Source organism: Nerophis ophidion, linkage group LG29 (assembly GCF_033978795.1).
Source record: "Nerophis ophidion isolate RoL-2023_Sa linkage group LG29, RoL_Noph_v1.0, whole genome shotgun sequence".
Classification (NCBI taxonomy): Eukaryota; Metazoa; Chordata; class Actinopteri; order Syngnathiformes; family Syngnathidae; genus Nerophis; species Nerophis ophidion.
The window spans coordinates 4,465,773-4,483,491 of NC_084639.1; the positions used below are offsets into that span (position 1 = coordinate 4,465,773).

Genomic DNA, 17,719 nt, shown 5'->3' on the forward strand with positions numbered 1-17,719 from the left:
CACAGTTTTTCGTGTCTGTAGCTTTAATACTCATGAAATGTGTTGTCCGCCCTGTCTCTGACGGAGTGTTTGTCTCCAAACTGATGCACTTTTTACATATACTCTGTCACTCCTTTATTCATGTCAATGTGTCTGTTTCCATCGCCAGCGGTACCGTTTCAGATCCATGCGCTAAATATACACTATATTGCCAAAAGTAATTGGCAAACTTGCCTTGACTCACATATGAACTTGAAGTGCCATCCCATTCCTAACCAATAGGGTTCAGTATGGTGTGGGTCCACCTTTTGCAGCTATTTCAGCTTTAACTCTTCTGGGAAGGCTGTCCAAAAGGTCCACATTGGTGAGGTCACACACTGATGCCGGTCGAGAAGGCCTGGCTCTCATTCATCCAAAAGGTGTTCTATCGGGTTCAGGTCAGGACTCTGTGCAGGCCAGTCAAGTTAATCCACACCGGACTCTGTCATCCATGTCTTTATACACCTTGCTTTGTGCACTGGTGCAGTCATGATGGAAGAGGAAGGGGCCCGCTCCAAACTGTTCTCACAAGGTTGAGAGCATGGAATTGTCCAAAATGTTTTGGTTTCCTGGAGCATTCAAAGTTCATTTCACTGCCCCAACTCCTGAAAAACAACCCCACATCGTAATTCCTCCTCCACCAAATTTCATATTCGGCACAATACAGTCCGAAATGTACCGTTCTCCTGGCAACTTCCAAACCCAGAATATTTTGGAGCGAGGAAATTTCACAGCTAGAGTTTGTGGCACACTTATGACAGTTCCACGCTGGAAATCACCAAGCTCCTGAGAGCGGCCCATTCTTTCACAGATGTTTGTAGAAACAATTCCCAATGCCTAAGTGCTTGATTTCACACACCTGAGGACACCTGATTCTCATCATTTGGCCATCGTATGCTTATCATTCACAATCCCTATGTATGACAAGATGCTTGTTTTAATGCATTCTAAATCGTAAAGAAGTGTTGGTAAAAGTCAGCTAACGATGTAGTCAATTAGAATCACTATTCTGCCTATAAAGCGCTCTGAAAAACAGAAAAACTTGTGATAGATAAAAATAAAACAAAAACACTCCCTTAACACCCGTATTGCACACCAAGGAAAGATAAGGATTTCTACTTTGCATTAATGTATTCATCGCGCTCATGTCCGGAACCAATTAACAATTCTATTATTCTTATTAGTTTGACAACTAAAACCCTTTTGAGGGCTTTAGCATTCTTGAAAACGTCCCATTTTGGGGGGGGATTTTGCACGGTTCCAATTTTATTTTTATTTTTTTTGTTTGTAGAATGGGCGGTAAAGCTATGTTGGTAGAGCGGCCGTGCCAGCAATTTGAGGGTTCCAGGTTCGATCCCCGCTTCCACCATTCTTGTCACTGCCGTTGTGTCCTTGGGAAAGACGCTTTACCCACCTGCGCCCAGTGCCACCTACACTGGTTTAAATGTAACTTAGATATTGGGTTTCACTATGTAAAAGCGTTTTGAGTCACTAGAGAAAAGCGCTATTTAAAAATAATTCACTTCACAATGTGTCGCGGGCCAAAAAAAGCAACAACAAAAAGAAGCTGTGTTCCGCATTTTGGACACCCCTGGTATAAACGTTAGCAATTCTAGCGTAGCCATGTGAGCTACAGTGCTAATGTGCTCGGTTAGCGAGTATGTTTCAGAAAAACAGAACGATCAAACTTACAGTTTAATCACTTCATCCATCCATCCATCATCCATCATCTTCCGCTTATCCGAGGTCGGGTCGCGGGGGCAACAGCCTAAGCAGGGAAACCCAGACTTCCCTCTCCCCAGCCACTTCGTCTAGCTCTTCCCGGGGGATCCCGAGGCGTTCCCAGGCCAGCCGGGAGACATAGTCTTCCCAACGTGTCCTGGGTCTTCCCCGTGGCCTCCTACCGGTTGGACGTGCCCTAAACACCTCCCTAGGGAGGCGTTCGGGTGGCATCCTGACCAGATGCCCGAACCACCTCATCTGGCTCCTCTCGATGTGAAGGAGCAGCGGCTTTACTTTGAGTTCCTCCCGGATGGCAGAGCTTCTCACCCTATCTCTAAGGGAGAGCCCCGCCACACGGCGGAGGAAACTCATTTCGGCCGCTTGTACCCGTGATCTTATCCTTTCGGTCATGACCCAAAGCTCATGACCATAGGTGAGGATGGGAACGTAGATCGACCGGTAAATTGAGAGCTTTGCCTTCCGGCTCAGCTCCTTCTTCACCACAACGGACCGGTGCAACGTCCGCATTACTGAAGACGCCGCACCGATCCGCCTGTCGATCTCACGATCCACTCTTCCCTCACTCGTGAACAAGACTCCTAGGTACTTGAACTCCTCCACTTGGGGCAGGGTCTCCTCCCCAACCCGGAGATGGCACTCCACCCTTTTCCGGGCGAGAACCATGGACTCGGACTTGGAGGTGCTGATTCTCATTCCGGTCGCTTCACACTCGGCTGCGAACCGATCCAGCGAGAGCTGAAGATCCCGGTCAGATGAAGCCATCAGGACCACATCATCTGCAAAAAGCAGAGACCTAATCCTGCGGTTACCAAACCGTTTAATCACTTCATTACCATGAATTGATTAACGTGAAAAAAAAAAAAGAGTAGCACTCGTGTGAATAAGATTTCACCCTTTAATTAGAGTTTTACTCCTAAAATAAATCCATCCAAATTTGTTTATACTAGAGTAAAAATTTCACCCATCTGTACAACATGTCTGAAATAAACTTAAACCATAACCGTAACCAAATGGACAAGTGATTGATGCAGAAGTGTCACTCTTTGCCCACTGAAAGCTGTATGTGTGTCCCTCCTCCTGGACGTGGACCCCGACTTAAACAAGTTGAAAAACTTATCCGGGTGTTATCATTTAGTTGTCAATTGTACAGAATCTGTACTGTACTGTGCAATCTACTAATGAAAGTTTCAATCAATCAATCAAAACAGCTTCTATGTCTACAGCTAACGGATAATTTGGAGGAGCCCCAGGCTGCATTTTAAAAGGTGTAGCGAAGCCTGCCTTTTTTTTTTTCTTTCATCCAGCTAGAAGCAATCATGTCAATAAGGAAGGATGTTTTTTTTCCTTCATGGTGTCATGAAAACACTTGGAAAAACCAAACGTTTGAGCGCCTTTTCTCCCAAAAATGGAGTCAACATGGAAGAGGGTGGATTTCTCTCACGTTTGGTGCTCAAAAACATGCAGAGGGGAGAACAAATACTGTTGAAACATCATTCAAAAGTACATATTGAATAATAGTGGACCTTTAAAGTACATTTTCTATGGATTTGCCTCACTCAATGCTGCCAAGCGCAAACACATTTTTCTCTGTGTAACTAGTGAACATTTCACCTGCAGAATGTGAGCTGAGATGTCAGTGCGGGACTCACAGAAAGCAGACCCTGGAAGAAACACGCTTTAAAGGATGCATGAGGAGGACGAGGACAGGAGGGGAAAAAGAGATGAAGGTAGAATGTACAAACCCCGTTTCCATATGAATTGGGAAATTGTGTTAGATGTAAATATAAACAGAATACAATGATTTGCAAATCCTTTTCAACTCATATTCAGTTGAAAATGCTACAAAGACAACATTTTTGATGTTCAAACTGATAAACACTTTAGAATTTGATGCCAGCAACACGTGACAAATAAGTCGGGAAAGGTGGCAATAAATACTGATAAAGTTGAGGAATGCTCATCAAACACTTATTTGGAACATCCCACAGGTGTGCAGGCTAATTGGGAACAGGTGGGTGCCATGATTGGGTATAAAAACAGCTTCCCAAAAAATGCTCAGTCTTTCACAAAAAAGGATGGGGCGAGGTACACCCCTTTGTCCACAACTGCGTGAGCAAATAGTCAAACAGTTTAAGAACAACGTTTCTCCAAGTGCAATTGTAAGAAATTTTGGGATTTCAACATCTACGCTCCATAATAACATCAAAAGGTTCAGAGAATCTGGAGAAATCACTCCACGTAAGCGGCATGGCCGGAAACCAACATTGAATGACCGTGACCTTCGATCCCTCGGACGGCACTGTATCAAAAACCGACATCAATCTCCAAAGGATATCACCACATGGGCTCAGGAACACTTCAGAAAACCACTGTCACTAAATACAGGTCGTCGCTACATCTGTAAGTGAAAGTTAAAGCTCTACTATGCAAAGCGAAAGACATTTATCAACAACATCCAGAAACGCCGCCGGCTTCTCTGGGCCCGAGATCATCTAAGATGGACTGATGCAAAGTGGAAAAGTGTTCTGTGGTCTGACGAGTCCACATTTCAAATTGTTTTTGGAAATATTCAACATTGTGTCATCCGGACCAAAGGGGAAGCGAACCATCCAGACTGTAATCGACGCAAAGTTCAAAAGCCAGCATCTGTGATGGTATGGGGGTGCATTAGTGGCCAAGGCATGGGTAACTTACACATCTGTGAAGGCACCATTAAGGCTGAAAGGTACATACAGGTTTTCGAACAACATATGCTGCCATCTAAGCGCCGTCTTTTTCATGGACGCCCCTGCTTATTTCAGCAAGACAATGCCAACCTATATTCAGCACGTGTTACAACAGCGTGGCTTTGTAAAAAAAAAAGAGTGCGGGTACTTTCCTGGCCCGCCTGCTGTCCAGACCTGTCTCCCGTCGAAAATGTGTGGCGCATTATGAAGCGTAAAATACGACAGCGGAGACCCCGGACTGTTGCACGACTGAAGCTCTACATAAAACAAGAATGGGAAAGATTTCCACTTTCAAAGCTTCAACAATTAGTTTCCTCAGTTCCCAAACGTTTATTGAGTGTTGTTAAAAGAAAAGGTGATGTAACACAGTGGTGAACATGCCCTTTCCCAACTACTCTGGCATGTGTTGCAGCCATGAAATTCTAAGCTAATTATTATTTGCAAAAAACAAAATTAAGTTTATGAGTTTGAACATCAAATATGTTGTCTTTGTAGTGCATTCAACTGAATATGGGTTGGAAAGGATTTGCAAATCATTGTATTCCGTTTATATTTACGTCTAACACAATTTCCCAACTCATATGGAAACGGGGTTTGTATTAAAAGTTGGTTTGCGCAATTGAACACTTCTTTCTGCGACATCGCATGTATACATAACAGTTCTTTACTGATTTGCTGGCACACAGAAATGACTTTAAACAGTAAAAGAATAATTTATTGTCAAAAAGACGGAAGGAACTTTTTTTTTTTTTAATACACATACGGCCACATTATTAAAAAAAAGCAAGCTCGGCTCTACAAAATAAAGACACATTGACTGTACATCACACACACGCAACCCCATGTTAATCTGTTAATTAGTACTGACATGACGTAGGAAGTCCCTGCTACTTCTATCCCGTTAACTCAACCACGACACTCATAGACACAATGAAAAGTCCATTTTAAAGACTCCAAACAAGTTTAAATACTAAGTGCTAACTGCATTTTCCTGTCAATGGTCGTCTTAACGTGTGTCCATGCTCATAAAGATGCAGATTTTGGCTTTGAAAAAAAAACAGTCTTGGTACAACAAACTCAATACCTTCAGTCATACCCATACGCAGGTTTGCAAACAATACAAATAAAATATATATTTAAAATCATATTTAAGTGCAAAGTGGTAATTTAATTCAAAACAGGGAATGTAAAATGATAGTCTGCTTAAACCAGGGGTGTTCAAAGTGCTTTCCACCTGCAGCGCCTTTATTGCCCTTTTTCAAAATAAAATGAACTCATTTGATAGAACACTTTTTCTTCACTACCTACCGAAATAATCTAAGATGTAAATGCTTTGTTTGATTGATAACCTAAAAATCAACAATGCTATTGCTCCGTTTAACCGTAATGTATTTTTGTCATACCAAAGACTATAAAAATGGGACCCTGCTTGACATTCAGCATCAAGGGTTGGAATTGGGGGTTAAATCACCAAAAAAATCATTCCCGGCCGCGGCCACTGCTGCTGCTCAGTGCTCCCCTCACCTCCCAGGGGGTGAACAAGGGTGATGGAAATGCAGAGAAGAATTTCGCCACACCTAGTGTGTGTGGGACAATCATTGGTAGTTTACCATATTTTTCTAACTATAAGTCGCAGTTTTTTTCATAGTTTGGCCGGGGGTGCGACTTATACTCAGGAGCGACTTATGTGTGAAATGATTAAAACATTATAATATTATTTAGCTCATTCACGTAAGAGACTAGACCAGTGATTTTTAACCTGGGTTCGATCGAAACCTAGGGGTTCAGTGAGTCGGCCTCAGGGGTTCGGCTGATGTCAAAACACACCCGACTCATCGTGTAAATAAAAACTTCTCCCTATCAGTGTATTTGATACGGCAACAGCAGAAGTCACACTGATCTGCAGGTGTGTACTTTGTTGTGAGTTTATGCACTGTGTTGGTTTTGTTCTTTGAACAAGGTGATGTTTATGCACGGTTCATTTTGTACACCAGTAAAAAAACATGGTAACACTTAAGTATGGGGAACATATTCACCATTAATCACTTGCTTATCCACATGCAAATTAGTAACATATTGGCTCTTAACTAGTCATTATTAAGTACTTATTAATGCCTTATTTTAACCCTAACCCTTTTAAATTAAGTCTTTGTTACTTAGAATATGTTTCCATACTAAAACATATAACTTTGTCTTGAATTTGAAAATAACATTTTATTTTTCACTAAAGAAGCGTTCGGTGAATGTGCTTATGAAACTGGTGGGGTTCGGTACCTCCAATAAGGTTAAGAACCACTGGACTAGACATATAATATTTCAATTAGAGTGACATATTGTTTGGTAAACGTATAGCATGTTCTATATGTTATAGTTATTTGAATGACTCTTACCATAATATTTTACGTAAACATACCAGGCACCTTCTCAGTTGGTTATTTATGCCTCATATAACGTACACTTATTCACTATTCTTTATCCATCCATCCATTTTCTACCGCTTATTCCCTTTTATGGGGTCGCGGGGGGCGCTGGCGCTTTTAAATTGCCTTTCAAATGTCTATTCTTGGTGTTGGGTTTTATCAAATAAATTTCCCCCAAAAATGCGACTTATACTCCAGTGCGGCTTATATGTTGTTTTTTTTTCCTTCTATATTATGCATTTTGGCAGTTGCGACTTATACTCCAGAGCGACTTATACTCCGAAAAATACGGTAACTTGAACTTTATCTCTATTTTTACATTTTGATTGAGGTCGTTCTGTTATTTATTGTCTTTATTTTTTAAGCTATCTACATTTATATGTGCATGTAGACAGATCTATCCAGGTCCATTAAGAGTTTGAGCAGAAATATGTTGTATAGGAATTAACTGTACACAATAACATTTTAACAAAATACTGTGTCACGTGAATTATTTTTAAAATAATAACGGTGACATGAAAAAAACACAAGTCATGTAAAAAAAACAAACAAGGAGTTTACTTTTTGATATCAGCATAAAACTCAAAGCAGTTTGGCTCATGAAGTCTAATAAACAAGCTTGCATTGGGCTAAGTTTTTCCTTGCCCTAATGTGGGATCTGAGCCGAGGATATGGTTGTGGCTTGTGCAGCCCTTTGAGACACTCGTGATTTAGGGCTATATAAATAAACATTGATTGTTTGATTCCAATCGTGTAACAGTTCCTCTTAAAAAAAATAAAATCAGTGAGTACATTTCCGATCAAATACAAAGGCTTGCTTGTCTCCTTCATAAACTGAGTTGGATGTGCCTGTGTGAAGAAATATTTACTAAGCACCAGCCTGTGTAAGGTCTTTAAATAGAAGTGCATTATTCTTGTTACATGGCAAGGAGTGCAGTATTCCAACTCACCACAAGGTGGCGGGGGTGTATGTAGACCGGCGGGTGCTTGTCTTTACCGTCTTTTAACAGCGAGGCACGGCTACGTTGGTCGAAAAGTGCAAAACTATAATAATAAAAATGGATTATATTTATATAGGGCTAAGGGTGTCCAAACTACGGCCGGCCGACATCTTCAATTTGGCCCCCTGGATGTCATGATAAGGAATCTGGCATGTGGGGTGTTTTCAAATTATTTAGAAATATCTGACAATCTTAACTTTGTCAACATTTTGTGGACAATGTGAGGTAATTAGGCCAATGATTATGAATTGTGCTTGAAAGTGAACACAGCTTTGGAAATGTACTTGTATGACACAATTCAAACAACCTTCCCTAGTCAAGGCGCAAAAAAAACAACTAACAAAAGTCAACAGACATGGTCACACATAACACAAGCTGCCTGTGGATATTATTTAAAAATGTCCACGCACCATAAAAATTGTTTAAATGACACCCATTTAAATCCATTACAAACCATGAAGAATGCGAAAAAACACTCTCCACACTTAACAATATTTGTCGCATTTTAGCTGCTTGACATTTCTAAATGATTCGAAAACTTTAAGGAGGTTGTCATGGACGTAAACAAGGTAGGAATCGAAATTTCAAATACTCTTTAAGTTGGCTTCTAGCCCTCGACTAATTTTTTTTTTTAGTCCATAGCGGCCCCCAAGTCAAAGTTTGCTGTACAATATCACATAAAAAGTTAAGAGGACTTCTCTGCCGATTGATTCCTACAGAAAATGTAAGACCACCTTCTTTTTCAAATGGGATTAAGTATTTTCTTTTTTAGTTTTTAATTATTGGGTTTTTCTTGTCAACTTTATGAGCCACCTGTATAATTAAGAAGTTAATGCCATAAGAAACTATGATGAATTTTGTCTTTTATCACTTTGTGGACAATGTGAGGTAATTAGGCCAATGATTATGAATTGTGCTTGAAAGTGAACACAGCTTTGGAAATGTACTTGTATGACACAATTCAAACAACCTTCCCTAGTCAAGGCGCAAAAAAAACAACTAACAAAAGTCAACAGACATGGTCACACATAACACAAGCTGCCTGTGGATATTATTTAAAAATGTCCACGCACCATAAAAATTGTTTAAATGACACCCATTTAAATCCATTACAAACCATGATGGGAAGAATGCAAAAAAACACTCTCCACACTTAACCATATTTGGCACGTTTTAGCTGCTTGACATTTCTAAATGATTCGAAAACTTTAAGGAGGTTGTCATGGACGTAAACAAGGTAGGAATTGAAATTTCAAATACTCTTTAAGTTGGCTTCTAGCCCTCGACTCATTTTTTTTTTAGTCCATAGCGGCCCCCAAGTCAAAGTTTGCTGTACAATATCACATAAAAAGTTAAGAGGACTTCGCTGCCGATTGATTCCTACAGAAAATGTAAGACCACCTTCTTTTTCAAATGGGATTAAGTATTTTCTTTTTTAGTTTTTAATTATTGGGTTTTTCTTGTCAACTTTATGAGCCACCTGTATAATTAAGAAGTTAATGCCATAAGAAACCATGATGAATTTTGTCTTTTATCACTTTGTGGACAACGTGAGGTAATTAAACCAATGATTATGAATTGTGCTTGAAAGTGAACACGGCTTTGGAAATGTACTTGTATGGCACAATTCAAACAACCTTCCCTAGTCAAGGCGCAAAAAAAACAACTAACAAAAGTCAACAGACATGGTCACACATAACACAAGCTGCCTGTGGATATTATTTAAAAATGTCCACGCACCATAAAAATTGTTTAAATGACACCCATTTAAATCCATTACAAACCATGATGGGAAGAATGCAAAAAAACACTCTCCACACTTAACCATATTTGGCGCGTTTTAGCTGCTTGACATTTCTAAATGATTCGAAAACTTTAAGGAGGTTGTCATGGACGTAAACAAGGTAGGAATTGAAATTTCAAATACTCTTTAAGTTGGCTTCTAGCCCTCGACTAATTTTTTTTTTAGTCCATAGCGGCCCCCAAGTCAAAGTTTGCTGTACAATATCACATAAAAAGTTAAAAGGACTTCTCTGCCGATTGATTCCTACAGAAAATGTAAGACCACCTTCTTTTTCAAATGGGATTAAGTATTTTCTTTTTTAGTTTTTAATTATTGGGTTTTTTTTGTCAACTTTATGAGCCACCTGTATAATTAAGAAGTTAATGCCATAAGAAACTATGATGAATTTTGTCTTTTATCACTTTGTGGACAATGTGAGGTAATTAGGCCAATGATTATGAATTGTGCTTGAAAGTGAACACGGCTTTGGAAATGTACTTGTATGGCACAATTCAAACAACCTTCCCTAGTAAAGGCGCAAAAAAAACAACTAACAAAAGTCAACAGACATGGTCACACATAACACAAGCTGCCTGTGGATATTATTTAAAAATGTCCACGCACCATAAAAATTTTTAAATGACACCCATTTAAATCCATTACAAACCATGATGGGAAGAATGCAAAAAAACACTCTCCACACTTAACCATATTTGTCGCGTTTTAGCTGCTTGACATTTCTAAATGATTCGAAAACTTTAAGGAGGTTGTCATGGACGTAAACAAGGTAGGAATCGAAATTTCAAATACTCTTTAAGTTGGCTTCTAGCCCTCGACTAATTTTTTTTTTAGTCCATAGCGGCCCCCAAGTCAAAGTTTGCTGTACAATATCACATAAAAAGTTAAGAGGACTTCTCTGCCGATTGATTCTTACAGAAAATGTAAGACCACCTTCTTTTTCAAATGGGATTAAGTATTTTCTTTTTTAGTTTTTAATTATTGGGTTTTTCTTGTCAACTTTATGAGCCACCTGTATAATTAAGAAGTTAATGCCATAAGAAACTATGATGAATTTTGTCTTTTATCACTTTGTGGACAACGTGAGGTAATTAAACCAATGACTATGAATTGTGCTTGAAAGTGAACACAGTGAAAAAAGCAGGTGTACCTAGTGTTGTGACCGGGTAAATCTGTATAATGTTTACTAAGTTTATTTCCGACCGTGTCAGGGAAAAAAAAGTAGCGGTGGCGACTTCAAGATATACTGTATATATTTAAACAGTGTACATTTTCAAATAGATAAATTGATTCTTTCGGAGTGTGTGAGGCGTGGTTTCATTTTTGATCTCGGAAAGCCTCCGGAAACGGGTTGTAAAAGTGTCTCTGGGGTAAAAATGTACGCAGAATTTAGACCAAAGCATATGCAATACATGTTATCTGAACCAAAAGGAAGTTATGTAGGACCCACTTGAAAATGAGATGCTGCATCTCAAGGGGGCTATCCTGAATAAATACAAATGGATTTAATTAAAATCATTAAAAAGGTCCACTTTAAAGAGGCTGGTGCCTCACTCAATGCACGTCCCTGATTACAAAGTTTGAACACCCCTGGCTTAAACTGAAGCCTTCAGCAATGTTGTCGTACAGAAACCACATTGTTGTTAAAAAGTCCTAGGATACAGTTTTAGTTGCTGTAATTTGCAGTGCTTTCTGTTTTACTGAACAAATGCCATCTTGTTGTCGGCTAAAAGGTCCATACTTGGGCGTCATCACCATCATTAATCCTTCCCTCCAAAGAAAGGGACAAAATGGAAAGTCTTGTTTGAGTTGAGTCAACATTCACTTATCTGGACCAACATTAGGGAGAAAAAGGAAGAAGTCCAAAGCAAGGGGCCCCATAGAAGGCACAAGTGTGATGGGGGCAGGGGGTAATCAGCGTATCTCAATACGTCTCGGGAATAGTGAAAACGTATTCCGACTTCCCCTGAGGAGGACGAGTGTTCATGAGCGGCCGTCCTTGCCCGCCGATCAGCATTTGCTCCTCGGACTCGGCGAAAATGTCGTTCCAGTTCAACATGCGGCTCTGAGGGGACGGGTGGACGGCGTCCTCGTGGCCCTGGGGACCTTGGTGCATGCTGCCGTCCTCTGAGATGAACGGGACGGCGGCTCCTTCCGTGCTCCACGAATACGGCTTCATCTGGACCGGCTTGCAGGGCAGCAGGCGGTAGAGGTTCTCCTCGCCGTCTTTGGCCTTCCTGCCGCTCGGGTCCTGGTTGTGGACCTGCTTGCAGTGGTTGGACAGCATCTGGTAGCTGACGAAGGTCTCGTGGCACACCAAGCACTGGTAGCGCCGCTCACCCGTGTGCTGGATTTCGTGTTTAGTCCTGTACTCGGCCAAGGCGAAGACTTTGTCGCAGTAGCGGCACGGGTATTTCTTTTCCCACGAGTGCGTGTTGAAGTGGCGGCGGAGGCTGGTGAGGCACACGTAGGGCCGCTTGCACACCATGCACACAAAGAAGGTCTTGCCATCCATGATAAGCTCGTAGTGGTCGTCCGGCTCTGATTTGGACTTCTTCTTGTTAGGTCCGGACTTCAGGTTCTCGGGTATTTCCGCTATGGCTCGCTTCACTTTGCTGGATTTGGAGCCGCCTTCTCCTGGATCCTCCTTCACCGGCACGATATCGTAGGTGTTCTCGCCGATGTTGGCGTAAACTTTACAGTTGGGAGAAATGGAATCGATTTCCGTGGCTGCATTGAGCGTCACCGTCTTTTTGGTGACCGTCGCAGGTTTGACCACGGTTTTTTTCGAGACGTCCAGCAGCCTGATTTTGGAATCCCCTTGCTGAGGTGAAGAAAAAACGTGCTTTTTTTGGACTCCAGTTATGTCCGCGGTGTCCCCCTTTGCCGCGCTGCTTCCACACGACTGAGAGGCAGTCTGGAGTTCGGGTATGACGCCGAGAGTACTTCCAGACGACACCTTGGCAGGGGAATTGGTGTTGTTGGCCGGACTGTCGGGAAGCTTTGGATCTCCTGCTTTTGGTTCTTTAGATTCTTTGCTCGGCTCCTTCTCGACTGAATCCATTTCCAAATCGATGACATCCCCCGATACCCTGGATTTCGGGTCCGTCTGCGAGACAAACATGACGTCGTCGTCGTCTTCATCCACCGGTTTGCTGAACTCCTCCGCGGATATTGAGAAGGACTCCGAGATGATGGGCATCACCATCTCCGACGACCCTTCGCCCCGGGTTTCGTCCTCCTTGGACAAACCGGGCAGACCTTTGACTCGCGAGAGCGGCTTGGCCAACTTGGCAATGAAGTTGATCCCGAGCGTCTGCCCGGCCAAGATGAGCTCCTCCAACATGTCCGAGCGAATCCGTGCGATCTTGGAGCTGTAAATGAAGTTAAGTATGTGCTCGAAGATCTCCGCTCGGAGGAAGTTGAGCTCTATGACCTGCCCGGCCACCACGAAGAGCTGGTGGAAATATGTACTCGACGCAGAGAGGATTGTCTTGTGGGCGCGGAACTTCTTGTCCTGGATGATGATGGTTACGTCGCAGAACGTTCCGTTGTTTCGTTGCTCGTTCAGAGACGTGAGCAGGGTGGTGGAATACTGCGGATCAGTCGCGGAGATCAGCTTCAGGGTGTGCATGGCTGCGAGGAGAGAAGGAAAAGAATCAGACTAGCTATTGCATTATTTTAGGATAGTACCATTTCATAACTTTTATGGACAGAATTTCTAGGCGCAGTCAAGGCGTTGAGGGGTTCTGGTTTTGGTGGCTGCAGGATTAGGTCTCTGCTATTTGCAGATGATGTGGTCCTGATGGCTTCATCTGGCCAGGATCTTCAGCTCTCACTGGATCAGTTCGCAGCCGAGTGCGAAGCGACTAGGACGAGAATCAGCACCTCCAAGTCCGAGTCCATGGTTCTCGCCTGGAAAAGGGTGGAGTGCCATCTCCGGGTTGGGGAGGAGTTCTTGCCCCAAGTGGAGGTTTTCAAGTACCTCGGAGTCTTGTTCACGAATGAGGGAAGAGTGGATCGAGAGCTCGACAGGCGGATCGGTGCGGCGTCTTCAGTAATGCGGACGCTGTATCGATCCGTTGTGGTGAAGAAGGAGCTGAGCCGGAAGGCAAAGCTCTCAATTTACCGGTCGTTATACATTCCCATCCTCACCTATGGTCATGAGCTTTGGGCCATGACCGAAAGGACAAGATCACGGGTACAAGCGGTCGAAATGAGTTTCCTCCGCCGTGTGGCGGGGCTCTTCCTTACAGATAGGGTGAGAAGCTCTGCCATACGGGAGGAGCTCAAAGTAAAGCCGCTGCTCCTCCACATGGAGAGGAGCCAGATGAGGTGGTTCGGTCATCTGGTGCGGATGCCACCCGAACGCCTCCCGAGGGAAGTATTTCGGGCATGTCCGACCGTTAGGAGGCCACGGAGAAGACCCAGGACACGTTGGAAAGACTATCTCTCCCGGCTGGCCTGGGAATGCCTCGGGATCCCCCGGGGGGTTCTGGACAAAGTGGCTGGGGAGAGGGAAGTCTGGGCTTCCCTGCTTAGGCTGCTGCCCCCGCGACCCGACCTCGGATAAGCGGAAGAATATGGACGGGTGGAGTACCATTTCATGGCATAACATTTAATGTACACTTACATTTGGCTTTGTTAGCTTGCACCAACTCCCTATTACCAACAAGTGACGTTTGTTTACTTTGTGCAGCCGAGTAGTGGCATCAATAGGGGTATTTTATGACAACATAGCATTTGTAGATGCTGCAGAAAGCTCAAGGTGCGATCGTAGAATTCTAGTTATCATCTATGGCAGGGGTTGGGAACCTTTTTGGTTGAGAGAGCCATGAAAGCCAAATATTATAAAATGTATTTCTGTGAGAGCCATATAATATTTTTTAACACTGAATACAACTAAATGCGTGCATTTTAAGTAAGACCAACATTTTAAGAATATAATAAGTATCTTCTTCTTTTTAATAACATTGCTATTCTGAAGCTAACCAATTATGAATAAAATTGTTCTTACCATAAATGCGACTTCTTGAACAGGTGTGGTAGAAAACGGATGGATGGATTAAAATGCATGAGAATGGTTTTATATTTTGAACGTTATTTTTAACACTGTGATTACCAGCGGAATTATTCATTACTTATCGCTGTGTTTTTCAACCACTGTGCCGCGGCACACTAGTGTGATGTGAGATACAGTCTGGTGTGCCGTGGGAGATTATGTATTTTCACCTAATGGGGTTAAAAATATTTTTTGCAAACCGGTAATTACAATCCGCAAATATGTCTGTGCTGTTTAGAGCTCGGCAGAGTAACCGTGTAATCCATTTTACTGTTACCTCTTGTGTCTCATAGCTGCTCAGTCAAATCATATTGTCGAAAAATCGAAAAATGCATTTTCCCATCGATAACTTGACGTCATCAGCAGTCAATTAGTGCGCAAGGATATATATGTATATATATATATATATATATATATATATATATATATATATATATATATACATACTATAAAAACAGTACCACATTTTATATTTTCCTTTGTTTGTTTTTTACTGTAGCAACATGGTGGTTGACGTTTTGGAGACTTGTGTATGCGTGTGCATGTTTAAATATATATGTATATTGTGTTTAAATTTATAAATTGTTCTAACCCAATGTGGCCCCCCGAGTCAAAAAGTTTGGGGACCCCTGGTGTAGGTAAAAAGGTATCCAACACTTCAACCAAAAATCAACAAAATGCGAGTGCCGCCAAGAAAAGGTACTTAAGCAAAACGAAACTAAAACTGAACTGGCTGCTAAGTAAAAAAAAACAGAATGCTGGACGATAGCAAAGACTTACAGCGTGCGGAGCAGACGGCGTCCACAAATGAAAAAAAAAAAAAAGGGTATTTCTGTCTGCCATTCCATCGTACATTTTTTTTCCTTTTACGGAAGGTTTTTTGTAGAGAATAAATGATGAAAAAACACTTAATTGAACGGTTTAAAAGAGGAGAAAACTCGAAAAAAATGAAAATTTTATTTTGAAACATAGTTTATCTTCAATTTCGATTCTTTAAAATTCAAAATTCAACCGAAAAATATGAAGAGAAAAACTAGCTAATTCGAATCTTTTTGAAAAAATAAAAATAATTATTTATGGAACATCATTAGTCATTTTTCCTGTTTAAGATTAATTTTAGAATTTTGATGACATGTTTTAAACAGATTAAAATCCAATCTTTGTTAGAATATATAACAAATTGGACCAAGCTATATTTCTAACAAAGACAAATCATTATTTCTTCTAAATTTTCCAGAACAAAAATTTTAAAAGAAATTCAAAAGACTTTGAAATAAGATTTAAATTTGATTCTACAGATTTTCTAGATTTGCCAAAATAATTATTTTGAATTTTAATCATAATAAGTTTGAAGAAGGGGCTTCACGGTGGCAGAAGGGTTAGTGCGTCTGCCTCACAATACGAAGTTCCTGCAGTCCTGGGTTCAAATCCAGGCTCGGGATCTTTCTGTGTGGAGTTTGCATGTTCTCCCCGTGAATGCGTGGGTTCCCTCCGGGTACTCCGGCTTCCTCCCACTTCCAAAGACATGCACCTGGGGATAGGTTGATTGGCAACACTAAATTGGCCCTAGTGTGTGAATGTGAGTGTGAATGTTGTCTGTCTATCTGTGTTGGCCCTGCGATGAGGTGGCGACTTGTCCAGGGTGTACCCTGCCTTCCGCCCGATTGTAGCTGAGATAGGCGCCAGCGCCCCCCGCGACCCCGAAAGGGAATAAGCGGTAGAAAATGGATGGATGGATGGAGTTTGAAGAAATATTTTACAAATATTCTTCATCGAAAAAACAGAAGCTAAAATTAAGAATTAAATAAAAATGTATTTATTATTCTTTATAATAAAAAAATAAATTTACTTGAACATTGATTTAAATTGTCAGGAAAGAAGAGGAAGGAATTTAAAAGGTAAAAAGGTATATGTGTTTAAAAATCCTAAAATCATTTTGAAGGTTGTATTTTTCCTTAAAATTGTCTTTCTGAAAGTTATAAGAAGCAAAGTAAATAAAATAAATGAATTTATTTAAACAAGTGAAGACCAAGTCTTTCAAATATTTTCTTGGATTTTCAAATTCTATTTGAGTTTTGTCTCTCTTAGAATTAAATATGTCGAGACCAGCTTGCTAGTAAATAAATACAATTTAAAAAATAGAGGCAGCTCACTGGTAAGTGCTGCTATTTGAGTTATTTTTAGAACAGGCCAGCGGGCGACTCATCTGGTCCTTACGGGCTACCTGGTGCCCGCGGGCACCGCGTTGGTGACCCCTGCTGAGCCATAGGTTCACTACCCCTGCCCTAAGGTGAACAATAGGACAAGGCGGGCCTAGATTATGACAGCTCATTAGCGTGTTAGCTGCTGAAAATGCACAGCAGTCAATGCATTCTACTCACTGGGTATCTGCATGACACGTTTAGTAAATAAAAAAAAGGACATAAACGCGCTTACCTGCGACTTTTTTGCCCTCCATCTGCAAAAAGCGATTGGCGTTTTTTTTTGTTTTGTTTTCTGCAGCTACTAATGTGCTAGCCCCGTGGCTACACAATGGCTAAGAGAAAAGGTAGATTCCCTGGTCAAATAACAATCGTCGCTTCCGTCTCTTAAAGATTAAACCGATCCCAAAGTCAACGCGAGATTAGTCAATGCACGGTTTGGATCGTGCCCATATTTTTGGGGAAAATATGAATTGTATCAAAATACAAGCCGGGACGTTTTTACAACTTCAAAGTTGTTTCTCTCGACGGAAGACGTCACGGACACATCCGGTGGTGTCAGACCCGGTTTAGAAATTAAAAGTCTTGTGCTCGTCTCATTGATTGTTTGATTGATACTTTTATTAGTAGATTGCACAGTTCAGTACATATTCCGTACAATTGACCACTAAATGGTAACACCCCAATAAGTTTTTCAACTTGTTTAAGTCGGGGTCCACATGGTACAAATATATACTATCAACATAA

The 17,719-nt window shown here is 41.4% G+C and overlaps 1 protein-coding gene across 2 annotated transcripts; it reads right to left on the reverse strand.

Annotated features, from left to right (window-relative positions):
- Positions 1-5,176: 5,176 nt before the first annotated feature.
- On the reverse strand, positions 5,177-17,509 carry zbtb33 (zinc finger and BTB domain containing 33). 2 transcript variants are annotated; one of them, XM_061892028.1, is made up of 2 exons: positions 17,208-17,509; positions 5,177-13,345 (listed from the first exon to the last, which is right to left on the reverse strand). In XM_061892028.1, exons 1-2 carry the CDS (start codon positions 17,227-17,229, stop codon positions 11,634-11,636), a joined length of 1,734 nt encoding a protein of 577 aa, XP_061748012.1. In that variant the 5' UTR covers positions 17,230-17,509; the 3' UTR covers positions 5,177-11,633. The 2 variants fall into 2 exon arrangements, with proteins under 2 accessions (XP_061748012.1, XP_061748013.1); XM_061892029.1 differs by having other exon boundaries at positions 5,177-13,808.
- Between the last annotated feature and the right edge of the window lie 210 nt (positions 17,510-17,719).

Coding starts and splice junctions, on each gene's coding strand:
- zbtb33 (XM_061892028.1), bottom strand. CDS start 17,229: ATGGAGGGCAAAAAAGTCGCAG. Junction 13,346..17,207: donor GGAGGGCAAAAAAGTCGCAG/GTAAGCGCGTTT, acceptor CTCTCCTCGCAG/CCATGCACACCCTGAAGCTG.